Source organism: Monodon monoceros, unplaced genomic scaffold (genome assembly GCF_005190385.1).
Source record: "Monodon monoceros isolate NGI ecotype Baffin Bay Population unplaced genomic scaffold, NGI_Narwhal_1 Super_Scaffold_16, whole genome shotgun sequence".
Taxonomy (NCBI): domain Eukaryota; kingdom Metazoa; phylum Chordata; class Mammalia; order Artiodactyla; family Monodontidae; genus Monodon; species Monodon monoceros.
This window is the reverse complement of record NW_021703772.1, coordinates 62,697,462-62,714,537: the sequence shown is the minus strand read 5'-3', so window position 1 is coordinate 62,714,537 and position 17,076 is coordinate 62,697,462. Positions and strand designations below refer to the sequence as shown.

The window sequence follows — 17,076 nt, the reverse complement described above, 5'->3', positions numbered from 1 at the left end:
GCTGGAAGACACAGACATTCCCATCACTGCAGAAAGAACTGCCTTATATCCAGTGGCTCAGTAAGACACAAATCTGTGCCTGCAATAAAGTATCTGGAAAGGTCTGTTTACCCAGCTGCCTTTCCTCTGATGTCAAAAATCGTAACCAAAATTAAAATCATTTTTAAGACATGAAAAATATATTCTCTTCTGATTATTCATTAGCATTATTCATTCATTTAATAAGCGCTTATTGAAAATCCATTACATAATAGAGCTCTGTTCAATGCCATAACAGTCTCAGTTCTACCGTGTAAAAAGAGTTTCAATATAATTGACATATAAACAATACAGTATGCGGGGGAAAGAAAGTGTCTTTCTCAAAGATTATAAAGCTTAAGGGGCACAGAAATTGTCCTATCTTTGGTCCACCGGTGCCAAATATTTCATTTGATCCCCCAAGTTCACATCCACTCTTCACCCTCCTTCACCCTGCTCTCTTCCCTTGGAGAATGACCTCCACAGCCTAAACCAACAAGGTTCCCACCCCCCAGGGCTTCAGGAAATTCTCAAGTAAATTATAATTCCTGAGACCCTCAGGTCTAGGATTCTCCAGAATTTCTAGGATCCGATCACAGTTGCAGAGTTGTGAGTTGAGTTCTACCACACCTGCTGGGTGGCCCACCATCTCGTGACTCCCCAGCAAGAAAGACCAAGAAAGTCCTGGGATCAAGATAACAGTTCCCATTTACCCTCCAGACCAAGTATAACAAAACATTGACCAGCATATCTTTCATTCCAAGGACCGTGACGAAGAAAAAATTAATCCAATTTGGACATGACAAGATAAAAGGACATGCGGGTAAAAATAAAAGGCCCACATTTGATCTATGTCTCCTGTGCCCTCGCCTCAGCCCTAAGAAAGCACCACGTGAGGCTTCGCTTCAGCAGGAATAAAAGTACAGGACATTCGCCCTCAAACTCCCAGGGTGTCATGACCTCATTTTGAATGCAAGACACTATGACTATGTCTAAGGGTCTGGAGTCACCCTGGGAGCAGTTCTCATGTCAAAAAGAGGGTGAAGTCATAACTAGGAATTCTTGGGTGCAAATGCCCTTCCTATCACCTGGGCTACAAATACTTTACAGGTTTAAATGAGTGTATAAACACTGTCACTTTTAATGACTGAATAAGATTCTATTCTCCATTATGAAGAAGAATGAAGGCTAATTAATATCCATTGTCAGCCAAAGGGAAGACAAGAAAAATGAAAGGAGACCTGAGGTTTTCAAGAGACTAGAAAAGGTAGTAGAAACTGTAAAAAACACTAAAATGCTGCTTTACAATACTCCAGCCCATTACCTTGATCTACTTTCGTTTTTATTCTTTGTCCCCGCCTACCAACAAATACTGCTTTGAAAGTAATTCAAAAAAATGTTTTTTAGCATAGACCCCCTTGGACACCCTCTGATCCACCTGGCTGTGTGAAATCCCACCATGCTGAATGACCTTCCTGCTCTAACTCTGCACCACGATGTCATTCCCTCAACAAACAGCATGTCCTGTCAATCAGAAACAATCACCCCGGTAAACTGCTCCGGCAGCATGCCTCAGAGGCTCCGCTGCCAGGGCAAGGCTACCAGGAGCAGATGAACGGAAGGACCAAAAATTTCTTGTCAGGATTACTCCATTTTATTCTTGATGACCACTGAGGCATTCACTGGGGAGCCGGATCTAAGATGGTAAATGTTGTATAGGTTTCCAACACCTGAAGCCTCTGTGATGAGTCAGCCATGCAGAGGATTACAGCCATAAAGAGAGTATTCGCTGAACTTGAAAGACTTGAAACGCTTGAAAGAGTAGACCTAAACATTTCCCCTAAAAGCTCAGCTGAAACAAGTGTAACTGGTTTCGTCGTGTCATGTATTGAAACGAATGAGTTCTCTTTACAAAGAGGGCAAAATATAGTCTTCTTTGAAAGAAATGTGAAATCACTGTTAACCAAGCTTCAAAACTCAGAGGCAAAGGGTGCATTTGCCTAACTCCTCTTTGGGGCTGAGAGGAAAAACAGAAAAGCTAGTGTAATACTGAGAACATGGCTTCTGGTATCTCTACTGGAATTCCTTTTCTACTAAGAGAAAGCAGAGAGGCCTAGAAAACTAAGAGACTGGAAATCGGATTGGCAGCTGAGTGGCAGTAAAGGGGGTGGAGAAGCCTGACATTTGGCAAAAACACACGAGCAGCCTTATACCTACAGATGAGCACCACTCCGAGAAAAAAGGGATGCAGCCCTCGCAGTGATGCCAGGAAGCACAAGCAGGGGTTCCAAAGTCAGAAAACCACCTAACAAATGAGGACATTTGTGTGAAAAGTGTTTTTAAATGACTTGAATGAATCTGCAGTGTTACGATAATGATAATGATAATAATAAAACACAAAAAGTGTCCTATAATATCACTTAATGGTAGCTGCAGATCATAAATGTTTTATTTATAAAACGTTTTGAGACGATTAGAAATTTGGGAGCTTTCTTAAATAGTTCAAAGTTCTCTCTGAGTCTTCAGGATCTCTCAGGCTGATTTGCATAAAGCATTTAATCTTAACATGTCTTGTCGAATAGAGTTACTTAAGAGGAGCAATCAGATCCAGGGCAAACTTTGGGACACGGTCCTGATATTAGAAATCTAAAATTACCTACTTTGAACACCACAAGAACAACCTCAACTGGATTGCTTTACCGGATATAAAAATCTTGGCATACAACAGGTAAATGAGCGAGCCCCATTACAATAGTTCTCAGTAACACTGAGGAATAGACTTTCTCAAGAGTTTGTAAACCAGAGTCTTTCTTTTTTTCTTTTTTCTTTTCTTTTCTTTTTTGGCCGTGCCACATGGCTTGTGGGATCTTAGTTCCCTGACCAGGGATCGAACCCAGGCCCTCGACAGTGAAACAGAGACCTAACCACTGGACCACCAGGGAACCCCCCAGAGTCTTTCTGACATTAAAATTTTTTCTGACTATGAGGAAATTATTAAGATCAACCATAATTAAGTTGGAAGCCATGAGCTGAGACTAAAGACTGAATAACTTCATTAAGTTTATCCAAATTCAATATTTTGGGCCAAATTATATTAATATTTTAGAAATTATTTCAGAAGAAATACTTTTCTAAAAGTATTTCGTACATGTGCTATGTTTTTTTTCATCCAAAAAGCCCTAAAGAATCTCAAATTTCTAAGGAGTATCTAAAGAACACAGATATCCTGGTAAAATTCTGAATCATCTATCTTTTGAAGATCCATAGATGAATACTTCATAGTAATGAATTGTTTCAGTTGCCTTCCAGATGCCTTTTCCTAACACCAGTGAAAACCCCTGTGGTCACTTTCTGCTAGTATGTCTTTTGTTCACATAACAAAAGTTAGAAAGAAGGAAAAAGAAATCAGAGCATTAAAAATTCATTGTTCAAACCCTAAAAAACTGAAAATTGATGATACTTGGCCATGTCTAATTCTCCCATCATAAGAACCCCTTCCTAATCACAGTGGGGTGCAAAGCTGGCTTACATCAAAATCAAAATTTTCCCAGTAGGAGAAATCATTCTTATCTTTCAGATAGGAAAGATGTCAGAAATATTTAGTGCACTGGTGTCTAATTCAATGCCAGCCACTGGATGGAAATAACATGATAGAGTTTGTTCTTCTTTAGTATTAGCTTCGAAAATCAATGGGATTAACAACCAGCACAGCATGGGCACTGACTGGCCAGTGTGGTCAGTGGATCAGTGACCTGGTGACCCTCTGTTGTGTTGGGTGACCACTCTTTAGCTCCTGGAAACTGGGAAGGTTTGGACATCCTGGGAAGAGGCCAGAGGAGCAGGGTAAGGTACTTGATGGATTCAAGACAGCAGCTATTTACCAACTACATGGAAGTATTTCAGTACAGTCGACCTTGGCATTCTACGGGGGTTGGTTCCAGGACCCCCCGGGATACCAAAATCCAAAGGTGGTCAAGTCCCTTATATTAAATGGTGTAGTGTTTACATATAACCTAGACACATCTTCCTATATACTTTAAATCATCCCTAGATTACTTATAATGCCTAATATCAATACAATGTAAATGCTATGTAAATAGTTATAAATACAATTTAAGTGCTATATAAATAGTTGCCTGCACACAGAAAGTTCAAGTTTTGCTATTTGGAACTTTCTGCCTTTTTTTTTTTTTTTTTTAATCCCCAGTTGATTTGAATCTGAAGTTGCGGAATTCACGGATACGGAGGGCTAACTGTATTTAACAAGTGTGGCCATATCATTTCTGCTTCCAAGTACATAAAACACAAATACACAAAACACCAAAAGACTACCTTCATCATCGGGTGGTAGAAAGATATACACATCGCTAGTCAATTCACTCATCACACAACCACTCTTTCGCCTTGGATGCCTCACAAAAGCTTCTCAGAGTTAAAACTTCATACTGTCATGTTTTCGGTGAGGACTGTGTTGCTCTTTGTTAATAGACATTCCTATCCACAGGTACAAACTCCGTGATGTTAGAGGGCATGGATCCCACCAGTGGCACAAGCACCGTGATGAAAGACCAGGCCCTCCCACCTGTCACTTACCGACACAGTTATGGGTGCTATTTTCGTTGACAATAAAACCTGAGGGACAGTAACACATCCCTCCAGCTGGTGACTTGTGGCATTGGTACTCACAGCCTAAGAACGGACACAAATCCACATCTAAACAGAGAAAAACACTTGGTGAAATGAACGGTGACCTCTGGACAAGGCTGATTTACAAGAAGTAAGAACTTCTTTCAAAAGTAAAAGCTCAGTAAGCATGCAGCAGCCACAGGAAATCTGTCACCATTCAAGCCTTCCTGCAATACAATGCAAGAAAAAGCTCGGGAGGAGATATGGAGATATAGGTATACGTATAGCTGATTCACTTTGTTATAAAGTAGAAACTAACATACCATTGTAAAGCAATTATACTCCAATAAAGATGTTTTAAAAATTAATAATAATAATTTTAAAAAGCTCAGCACATATTTTTAAAAAGTTGTAACTAAGTGTAAGCACAAGCCATCAGAAGTGCTGTTTATGGAAAAATCTGGTCATAAGTCTATCTTTGTGTCAACATCATAGAAGGAAATTCCCAAGAATTCCCAAGTCACTGGACACTAAACACTAAACTCTTAACTTTTAACACTAAAAAGTTAATTAATCATGGCTAGCTTTAAGTGGTGGAATTTCAGGTGACTATATTTTTCTGTTAATTTTAGTTTTCTAACTTTTGTACTATGACTATTTAAAAGGGTCCCCAAATGAAATGCCAAAAAGAAGCCATAGAAGTCTCTTTTCTCCAGGGAAAAAAATCCCCAAAACTTTAGGGTTATAGTTAATGGCCACTGCTAGGCAACTACTAGATAATTTAGAGAGAGTGCTATTGATAAAATCAAGGCCATGAATTATATTTTCTTACAGGAAAGTCAGTTGTCCACAGAATTGATGGTTGATGGTGGGGGAATATTCTACAGCCACAGAGGGAAAAAAGAAACACTGACTCAAAAGTACATATCCCTGAAACCAGAAGCTTCTTGGAGTTATATCCAGACAACACTTTTTCCATAGGTATAAGCCAGGGAATAAAATCTCCAGAACACTTTAGAGTCATCACAATTACCATTAAATCCATTCTTCCTGGGAAGGGGGAGAGGGGAGTCACAAATATTTTTAAGCTCCTCCCATCAAGAGATGGAGTCTATTTCTTTAATCCATTGAATCTGGGCTTGCTGTGACTTGTTTTGGCCAATAGAACACTCGGCAAACATGACATAAGCAGAGGTTTAAAAGAGTCTGTAGGGCTTCCCTGGTGGCGCAGTGGTTGAGAGTCTGCCTGCCGATGCAGGGAACACGGGTTCGTGCCCCGGTCCGGGAAGATCCCACATGCCGCGGAACGGCTGCGCCCGTGAGCCATGGCCGCTGAGCCTGCGCGTCCGGAGCCTGTGCTCCGCAACGGGAGAGGCCACAACAGTGAGAGGCCCACGTACCGCAAAAAAAAAAAAAAGAGCTTGTACACTGGGGTTTGCCCTTTCCACCACCATGCAAACAAGCCTGGACTAGCCATGCTTTTACTGCAGCATCCTGAGGTGTGAGTGAGCTAGCCAACCCCCAGAACTGTGAGAAATAATAAATGTTCGCTGGTTAAAGCCACTGAGTCGTGGGACTGTTCGTTCTGCAAACACCAACTGACAGTCTCTGTATTTGGCAATCTGTTATAGAGAAACAGACACACCTTTACCTGAAAGATGCCCAGATAAATTTCCATACTCACCACAGTGTTGTCCTACAGTGATATTGCTTTCATCTTCTCCTTCCGGACAATCTGAAGTCCCATCACAAACTTTAGTAATTGGGATGCATTTTCCAGACTTTGGACAAGCCCATTCGTTTGGGTAACATTCATAAGTACGGTTAATTCTGCTTTCTGTGGGGAAAAAAGAGAGTTACTACAGGCCACATTAGAGGCAGAGCCAACTCTTTTTCAATACATGGTTAAGAGAGGATAGAGATCAGGTAGACAAGAAGTCTACAAATGACCTATATTTCACAGTAAACTAGTAGTTTCTAACTCTACAACTGACCTTTTATTGAGATTCTAAGCAGTGGCGAATGGCATTAAGTTCCACTCTTTCTAGGGGAAGCAACTCCCAGCCAGATAAGAGGAGGAAGGAGAAATGGGCCTGAATTATCAACAAACTAGATGAATAATCCATAGGAGAACATTTAGTTAATTAAATCATGAACAATAGAACTATAGGGCTATCAAGGTAATGCCAGGATTCCTATGTTTGTTTTTATGTGTGTGTGTGTGTGTCATTTTGAGTTGTTCAGTTTGTGTTTTTTTTTAGTGAAATGTCAGCAGTGTAAGAAACACCCAAATGTAGGAAAACAACTTCTTGGATCACTGAAACATGAAACCAATGGATGTTCCCAGAACAAGCATCATTCTTAATATAAAGATCTTACAGAAAAAGCTGAACGAACATTTTGGCCAACCCAATACCTGGGGCTAGACCCGCAAAGGTGACGTGCTTTATTCATGGTGTCAGCAACTTCTGAACTCTTGGAGGTACTACAGGTGATGATAACAGCACAGTGAAGGGGGCGAATATCACTGACAATCTCCTTCTCACTTCCCTGGAGAGTGGCCTTTCCCACAACTAACAATCTCCAGCTCTAAGTCACTTTTCAAGGTTATAAGGTCTTGAGACAAATCACATTTTCCCTCCTTCCCCAGCCTACCTTTTTTTAATACAGATACATCTAATTAAAATAAGAGTCTTAAAGGGAAAACCTTGGATAGGGCTATAGACAGGGGAGAGACTGTCCTACCTATTTGGCCTTAGTATTGGAAGGAAAGGATTATAATTTATGTTATATTTGAGTTTGGGGTCTTTTTAGGAAAAGCTAGTGGAATCACCTCTTTCCTCCCCATCCACTAATTCCCCTTAAGCCCAGCCAATCCAGAAACTTGCATGTCACACAGATAATTTGTAACAAGGAAAGTAGGAAAAACAAGTTCTGGAAAACACTTTAAGAAAACACTTTCCAATCAGAAGCTCTTCCCCTCCTTACCGCATCCGTCTTCATCGGCATTATCTACACAGTCACCTTCTCCATCACAAACCCAATTTTGATTAATGCAGAAGCCGTTGGGGCAAGTGAATTCGTTACCTTTGCAGGTCTGATAAGAACCTGGAAGAAAATGACAGCTGCACTCCAAAGATACAAACCACTCAGGAAAAATCAAAGTGCTCATCTTGCCACCTAAACTGAGCTCCTAGAAACTGAAATTTCTGTGCCCGTTTAGTCCCTTAACTATCTTGACAAAAATGAAAAAAAGGAGGAAGAGAAGGAGAAAGAAGAGGAGAAGGAGGAGAAGAAAACAGCAGCTTTGGGTCCAGGACATGAACTCAGGTGCATCAAGATTAAAAACAAGACAGTTATGTTATAGGTTGTCACAGAACAGAGAACACAGACTGACAAAGATGCTATAGACATGCCAATGGCCAACATTCTCTTACTTGACCACAAGCACAGTCATTGCTATCTAGGACCTAATGATTCTGAGTAACTCCTTCCATGATGTCACATTCTTCTCAATACAGTGTCTGAAACAAGCACAGGCACCAGAAAAGAAATCAGGCATGGCTCACAGAAAATTAGAGTGATACTGAAAATATTTAACAACCTCTAAGGCATGGTTACCCACCAATCAAAATGCGTGTGTAGAAAATCCTTCATTCTGGCAAATAAGTGACCACCAGAAAAAAAAAAAAAAAAAACCTGTCAATTTATTGGAATTTATAAAACTCTCTCATGGAGATTTCATATTCTAATAAAATGAGTCCGGAGGTGGCAACAATGAGAGCATTCGTGTGCATTGCAGGCAATATCATGGAAAGAAAAGGAGGGTCAGAATGAAAATGTGGAAGTAACAAAAGCCACCTGCGGGGCTTCCCTGGTGGGGCAGTGGTTGAGAGTCCGCCTGCCGATGCAGGGGACACGGGTTCGTGCCCCGGTCCGGGAAGATCCCACATGCCGCGGAGCGGCTGGGCCCGTGAGCCATGGCCGCTGAGCCTGTGCGTCCGGAGCCTGTGCTCCGCAACGGGAGAGACCACAACGGTGAGAGGCCCGCGTACCGCAAAAAAAAAAAAAAAGCCACCTGCAACCATACTGAAACTTTCCCAACTCGTGATTTTAACGTGGTAAGAATTTCAAAGTAAAGAGGAGAGTTAGGGCCATTACTATTAGGGACCTTGTCTCCCTTTCTAAGCCCTTCTCTCACTCTGTGAAGGTTATTAGACCCATTCCTGAGATATGAGTAATTTGAGAGTCCAGTGATACAATACACTCTGTATCTTTGTAGCCTAAGGAAAGAATGCAAACTGTCCATCAGCAACCCTTCAACTCTACACAGATCCTTGGAAATTAAAGAAGTCCAAGTTCAGCAACACTGCTGAGGCTCATGCCATGGGCCCTAAATGACAGTCTGGCTCCCTTTGCCATCAGACATAGTGACTCTGTGATTTGAAAAAAGTAGCACATTGGTAGGGAGAAAAAAAAAAAACACACACAAAAACACTTCTAACAGCACGACCCAACGTAAGGAAATCACCGTACTGCAAGAACGTTCATCACTGCCATCTTCACAGTCAAGGTCATGGTCGCAGACGTAGGTTTTATAAATGCACTCCCCACTGCCACACTGAAACTCACTGCGCAAGCATCGGTGAGCTGGGACACAAGGTTAAGAAGGGAAAGAAAAGAGAGAATTTCAATTCCACTGTAGCCACTTAATTTCATAGGAAGATTCTGTCTCAAGTGTAAAGAGAGATTCTTACTATGCAGTAGTGTTCTGGTAAATGTTTAATAACCAGTTCTCCAGGAACATAAAAGTCCTCACCTGTAGTATCTGCCAATTTCCATGGTGTAAATACTCCACCGTGGCTGACTTCAAGCTACCAACATGAATTCACTGAACACAAACTTGAGAAGAAATGTGCATAACTGGCCAGTATAAACCAGCTTCACCATATTACTTACTGCAGTTGAGTTCATCAGAGGCGTCTCTGCAATCCGTTTCCCCATCACACTTCTGACTGGTGTTATAGCAGGCTCCATTGGCACAAGTTTTCTGCTCACATATTGGGTATCCTGAAAGAACAGAAAGAGCACACAAACCTTAAATGAAGATGTTGCTTTAGCAATCACTTCTTGAGTGACTACTATACTCTAGACACTAACTGCTAAGCATACATTGGTAAACAAAAGATACATTCTCTGGATAACCTAAGAATGACACAAACAGCAAATTACAAACTGGATTACATGCTTAATGTGGGAAGTACAGAGTGCCAAAAGAGTGCATAGTAGGAGGGAATGGGAGCCCAGGGAAGTCTCCTCTGAAGTGACTTGCGAGCTTCGAGCTGAAGAATGAGAAGAAATTCAACTTATTTCAAAATGGAACCTTCGTTTACATAATACAAATAACATCCCAGGAAAGTAATGTGCCACACATATGCTTTGGGAAACGAAGGGCCAGTTCTTTGGCTGGAGGGTCATAGAAAGAAAACAGGCCTAGAAGCCAGGAAACCTGGGACCTGGGGTACCACTCAGTATCTATTTACTCTTACTCAAGTTATTCATCCTCTCTGTGTCACCACTTCCCCATCCACACATTTGGATAAGTTCCTTCACAGGGTACAGGGACCTCAAAAGACAATGTCTAGTAAAGCTTTTTGAAAAGCCTGAATAACTGCTACCACATTATGCACATATGGTCACTTCACTGCTATTAACCAGATGCTTAACTCTGGTTTTTGAGATCTCAATGGAAAAATCAGCATGTCCCTTGAAGAGAAAAGGTACTGTCAGTCTCTCCCCTGTGCTTCCCCACACTTGGAACATGTATCTCTCATGATCCCTAAGTGTAGGCTTCATCCTGTTGGTTGATTATCTGTTTCCCCCATGACATCATGAAACCCTCTGAGATCAAGAATCCTGTCTTACTCATTTTTAAATCCCCATCACTCAGTACAGGGACTGGGTCATTATTCACTGTGCTCAAGAATTGCTTGGTATTGCTAGAGTTATCACTTAAAAAAGCTTTTAAAAATAGTTTGAATGTCTGCCTTTTATGATCTTTTAATAGCCTCCCTCTCACAAGTATGATATCTTTCTTGGTCCATTCTTCGTTTCATTAAAGATTATTTTCACAATGATTCTCAGATTCTCTTCTGATTTCTTTTTAAGTAAGAAAAGGGTATGTCTCCAACACCAGAGAGCACAGTCCCATTTTGTGAAGTCCCCCAATAAAGGAATAAGCACAAATATTCTCATCTCCAGAAGTTCAAAGCTAGTCTGTTAAGTGTCTTTAAATACTTTAACTGCCAAAGTTACATGTAGTCAATCATATACTAAAATGGAAGGCATTTAATAACTGATTAAAATTTTTAATTTTTCTGAATTTTATTTTATTTATTTATTTTTTTAAACCCCACATTTGTTTATGCATTTATTTTTGTCTGTGTTGGGTCTTCGTTTCTGTGCGAGGGCCTTCTCTAGTTGTGGCAAGCGGGGGCCACTCTTCATCGCGGTGCGCGGGCCTCTCACTATCACGGCCTCTCTTGTTGCGGAGCACAGGCTCCAGACGCGCAGGCTCAGTAGTTGTGGCTCACGGGCCTTGTTGCTCCGTGGCATATGGGATCTTCCCAACCAGGGCTCGAACCTGTGTCCCCTGCATTAGCAGGCAGATTCTCAACCACTGCGCCACCAGGGAAGCCCCTATTTTATTTTTTAATAGCCCAAGAACCAGCTAGTGTTTAGGGTTACTGATGTCTTTTCATCACTGAGATGGTGCACATTGCAGATGCACCTTCAAAGGGTCACACAGCTCAGTTAAGTAATTCTGCCTTCAAGAGATGCCTAGAAGCCAGCTGAGTCCAGCAAGCGATTCCTTTCCCCCATGTGCCGGATAGCGTTTAGGGTCAGTATGCCATCTAGCCTTTTAAGAGAGCAGCAGGCAGGAAAGAAATCTTAGAAAACCCAACTCTTTGCAATAGAGAAGTTATCTATCAGGAGGAAAATTTATCTGGGCTTGGACTGTGAGTCTTTCATTTAAGGTGATTATTGTAGATATGAAGGATCTGAGACAAATATGCTGGGCAGATCTCTTGTTCTCCCTGTCCTGCTTTTTGAGAACCAGTCCCATAAAACTGAAAACCAGTATCCACCAACAAGACTAAAAGTTTGCTAACATGGCTCATTCCCCCAACAAACAACAAGGCCAGCCTGATGTCATCAGAGAGGGTATTGGAATGGTTAGAGGTTAGCAGTTTGACACTTGGAATAAGAATGAACAGCTTTCTTGTCTCCGTCCACGCTGATAATGAATCTCTGTCAATCAGCTAAGGGCTTGCCTCAACCCCTGTACACCTTCTGGTCTCTTCTGTGTATGATTAAGTGGAGGGGTATGCCCATAGGAAAGACTGCACAGAGCCAGGACACAAAATACACAAAAGATTTGGAAAACTGTTTCCAAAAGTTTTTCCCCCTTTGGATACCCACACAGAGGGAACAGGTCCAAGTTGTACACTAAGCAAAGTAAGAAATGAAGAGATTCTACTTCCTTTAAAGATTTCTACTGCTAACAGTATTAATTAATGGGTTTCAATCTGCCCCAGATAAGAGGAAGTCACAATACTTTGTGATAGGGGATCTCTAAAGTCTTACTTTTTGGTTTATTTGCCTGGAGAGTCTGAGTCTAACCTTGTAAACTTTTTCCCAAGGAGCAAATCCATCATGTAGCTGAAATGTCCTACAGGACTTGAAGTAAAGGGGAAGTGTAGTAAGAGAGGAGACACTGTACAAGAACACCAGAGAAACTCATCCTGCTAAGTTTTATTTTAATGGAAAGGTGGACAAACACCTGTTAACTAAGGCCCAGACCTCTAAAGTTTGTCTGATACGAAAATGCAAGAACGTCCTCGTTGAACATTGTGGTACATGACTCTTTTTGAATTATGGTTTTCTCAGGGTATATGCTCAGTAGTGAGATTGCTGGGTCGTATGGTAGTTCTATTTTTAGTTTTTTAAGGAAGCTCCATACTGTTTTGCAGCTCTATTTACAATAGCCAGGACATGGAAGCAACCTAAGTGTCCATCGGCAGATGAATGGATAAAGAAGATGTGGCACATATATACAATGGAATATTACTCAGCCATAAAAAAGAAACAAAATTGAGTTATTTGTAGTGAGGTGGATGGACCTAGAGTCTGTCATACAGAGTGAAGTAAGTCAGAAAGAGAAAAACAAATACTGTATGCTAACACGTATATATATGGAATCTAAGAAAAAAAAAAAGTTCATGAAGAACCTAGGGGCAAGATGGGAATAAAGACATAGACCTACTAGAGAATGGACTTGAGGACATGGGGAGGGGGAAGGGTAAGCTGGGATGAAGTAAGAGAGGGGCATGGACATATATACACTACCAAACGTAAGGTAGATAGCTAGTGGGAAGCAGCTGCATAGCACAGGGAGATCAGCTCAGTGCTTTGTGACCACCTAGAGGGGTGGGATAGGAAGGGCGGGAGGGAGGGAGACACAAGAGGGAAGAGATATGGGAACATATGTATACATATAACTGATTCACTTTGTTATAAAGCAGAAACTAACACACCACTGTAAAGCAATTATACTCCAATAAAGATGCTAAAAAAAAAATTAAAAAAAGAACGTCCTCATTCACACCACCTTTTCCCTCTCCCTTCCTTTCTCCAACTTCCACACGATACATGTCCATGTTTGCTCCTCGAAATTGGGAGCTGTCTCCAAATATACATGTCAGATTGGTGCTTGAAGACTTTTTTAATGTTTTCTCTGCTAATGATTTGGCTTGAAGCAAGAAATTTCCATGCTATAGTTCTGTTTACATAATCAAGGAGGAAGATGTGGTTTGAGAAACTCGTAGGCCTCCCAGAATGGAAATCATTCACAGCAGGGTAAGACACACATATTAGGCACTACTCTTTATTATCTTGACAGGAAGGCTATAAATACATTCTGTTCTCAGATTTTGACAAAATAGCCAAAAAGAAGACAAATTGATTCTAAAGAAAGAGAGGGCCTCTTAAAGGTATATTATGACACTTAAGCCAAGATTAAAAGGAAAACAAGAAGTTACTGATATAAGTCCTGCCCAGACACCTGGGACTTTTCAAGGTCTTGAAGTCATCCTTTATAAGTTACTTTATGTTAGTCTGCTTCCAAGGCAGGATAATCCAGTCAGAGTAATGATTTGCCAGAAAAAGTTTACTAGTTTGGCCACCAGCACTTAGCTGCAAGTACTATCCACGAAGTTAAATGAGCAAAAACAATAATAATCATCAATAACATGTATTGAAAACTATGTGCCAGAAGCCTGTTCAAGTACTCAATGTGTATGAACTCATTTTGTTCTTATAACAACCCAATGAGGTAGTTACGCTATTGTTCCCATTTTAGAGATCTCACATACATGCCTCTCTGAGGTACAGAGAGGTTAAACAATTTGAAAAAGGTCATACGACTGGTCAGCTGGAGAACCTGAACTCAAATTCAGCAACCTGGCCCCACTACGCTTGTTCCTAACCACTGTAATAGGTATTGCTACCACTTACAGGCTTCAGAGTAATAGGAAGAGAAAATTACAGGAGGAAGAATGAAATTGAATGAAAGAAAATAATCTTAAAAAGATAGCATGAAAAGAAAGAGAAGAAGCAACGCAAGGGAAAGTTTTTCTTTCTTCCTTTCAGTTTCTCATTCCACTTTGGGAAGTCTGGAGAAGTCAGGCCAAATCTAAATTTCATCAAATTATGGCATATTCTACTAAGGACTTCAATCTGGTATAATCTAAGAATTCCAGGAAACCCTATGCTAGGAAACAGAGCTTTCCAAGAGTACCAGGACAAACAAGAGAGTCCATACCAAAAAAACCAGACCACAAAGCAGCAGGAGACCAACTTATTCCTTTCTGACCACCCCCCCCCCCCGCCTCCTGTGTCAGTCAAATTCAAGTCCCTGAAGTGACTGTCATCACGGACTAGCATCTAGGGAGTGCAGTAATATGCAAGAGGACAACAGAGAAGCATTTCTTGCCTCTTTCCAAAAATAATTTTTTTTTTTTTTGCGGTACGTGGTCCTCTCACTGCTGTGGCCTCTCCTGGTGCAGAGCACAGGCTCCGGATGCGCAGGCTCAGCGGCCATGGCTCATGGGCCCAGCCGCTCCGCAGCATGTGGGATCTTCCCGGACCGGGGCACGAACCCGTGTCCCCTGCATCGGCAGGCGGACTCTCAACCACTGCGCCACCAGGGAAGCCCTCCAAAAATAATTTGAAGAGCCTTTCAATGAAAAGCATATACATAATATTTATAAAATGTGAATAACAATTCAGTACCTTGGAAAGAGAAAGTAAATATGGTCTTCCCAAGGGCTACTAGAATTGGACTAACATCAAGTTTAGTCTGAGCAGCTTTCAGGAGCCTGAAGCCAAAAAGGGAAAGACATTAACTTATATAGTTTCCCTTACTGCCTTCGCTTTGAACTACCTGGTCTGAAGTCCTAAATCCCTATCTGGTCTCTATCCATGGTGACCTGATCTCAGACCTAAGTTTAAAAAGCACCCAAAAGGTCTGCTCTGAAGAGTTTGGATCTGCAGTACCTCTTTCTTCACATACACAGAACTATCACCAAAATCTGCAAAGGAGGTTAAGACTGACATAGTTCTAATTTTTTGAAAAATAATAAAAATCTCACATGAGCCCTAGCATTGGAGTCACTGAGCCACAGGATGGAACACTGTGCCTCAAATGCTCCAGGGAATAATGCAACATATATTTATTGAAATCCATCTTCCTAGACACCGTGCTAAAAACTGGATAAAGAGATTATAAATGAAATTATAAGTGAAGTAACACAGGTTTTTAAAACTATTTCATTCAACAGATAGTAACGGACTGCTAAGTACTACAGAAAATGATGAACTGCATAAAATCCCTGCTCTCATGGAACTTACATTCTATTTAGGAGGGTGGAAGGACAGACATTAAAATAAATGAGAAAGAGTAACAGTGAGGAGTAGCTCTCTGATAAGGTGATGTTTGAACAAGAACTATTAGGGTTATCAACATGGAGGTCACTGGTGACACTGACAAGAATGTTTTTGGGAGATCTGGAGATGGACTGTTTTCAATGCGTTCAAGAAAGAAAGAAGGACAGGAAATGGAGATAGACAGCGATTAAAGACAATTCTATGTAACTTTGCTGTGAAAGGGATCAGAGAAGTAGGGTAACAGCTGAGAGGGATCTTAGGGTCTTTTAAAAGATGGGAGATATTTATAATGTGCTTGTAAGATGAAGACTAAATAAGAGATTTTTCTCTTTCCTCAAGGTTTCAGGGCTCTGAATCCTATCTCAAACTGCTAAAAAAAAAAAAAAGGTCCGTCTGTGATGTGATATGTAAGATGCGGTCAGTCTGCTTCTTCCTTCTCACCTCGAGTAGAGAGAATAGTAAGAGCAAGGTGCAGTGGGGCTGAGTTTGATGAACATGTCCGTCACCAGGCATCACTGTCCAAAGAATGACTTATCCCTCCTCTTCACTCCCTCCCAGTTATGCCCCCAGTTGGAGTTTCAACAGTTAGAAATATAAAGTTAGATATACAAAATTCTAAAGAACAGAAAGTCAGTAGAAATAAAACTTCAGAGACGAAGCCGCCCCCGTGGCAGGCAGACCAAATACTGCTGATTACCGGCAAGAAAGCCTTCATTGTAACAAGGATTTGACCCTTTCTTTGGCATTCCTAAGTAACAAAAGAGAAGTGCTGCAAACCAATGATAATTAGCAATAGTTTTACTCACACCAAAAGCATGCTAATATTGTACTTGATAAAGATGAAATAATCTGTTTACTTAGCTAAGAAAAAATTATACTATTTTTGAGCAACGGAAAGTCAGTGCAACATTATTAATTGAATGACCCATAACTGCTGCATTGTTCCGATGTTTATCTTAGACTCTGAGTGAGTGGGTTTTCCTTGATGCTAATCCCATTAAAAGCAAAATGGATGGCAGTTTCAACTCTCTGTTCCTTAAAAAATAGTAATAATTGACAAACTGTTTAATAGCAGGTGCCATTTTACAGATGGCCAGACTGAAGAGCAAAATAACTTAGGAAAAATGAACTTTTACCTGTTTCATAGCTGTACACACACACACACACACACACACACACACACACATATATATATTTTCAGAAAGTTCTCAAACAGTAGAATAACCAAAAATATCTTATGCCTTATACATATAGGAACACAGCAGACAAAAAGACCAAATATGATACGAAACTATTTATTTCAAGGATAATCTTTTTATTGGGACATTAATACCCTTGCCTTTCTTGCCATCTCACCCATTCTTTTCCCTCCCTTCTCCCTGCTTCCCTGAGTGGACCCTTACACACCATTCATTGTTATGTAAA

At 40.9% G+C, this 17,076-nt stretch overlaps 1 protein-coding gene across 1 annotated transcript in view; it reads right to left on the bottom strand.

Annotated features, from left to right (window-relative positions):
* Positions 1-17,076, bottom strand: part of LRP2 (LDL receptor related protein 2) — a 197,641-nt gene that overhangs the window by 133,288 nt on the left and 47,277 nt on the right. The window contains exons 5-9 of the mRNA XM_029225973.1: positions 9,604-9,714; positions 9,184-9,294; positions 7,633-7,752; positions 6,329-6,481; positions 4,612-4,731 (exon numbers count right to left, since the gene is read on the bottom strand). Of these exons, the coding sequence (XP_029081806.1) occupies positions 4,612-4,731; positions 6,329-6,481; positions 7,633-7,752; positions 9,184-9,294; positions 9,604-9,714 (615 nt within the window). The remainder of the gene's footprint in view (positions 1-4,611; positions 4,732-6,328; positions 6,482-7,632; positions 7,753-9,183; positions 9,295-9,603; positions 9,715-17,076) is intronic.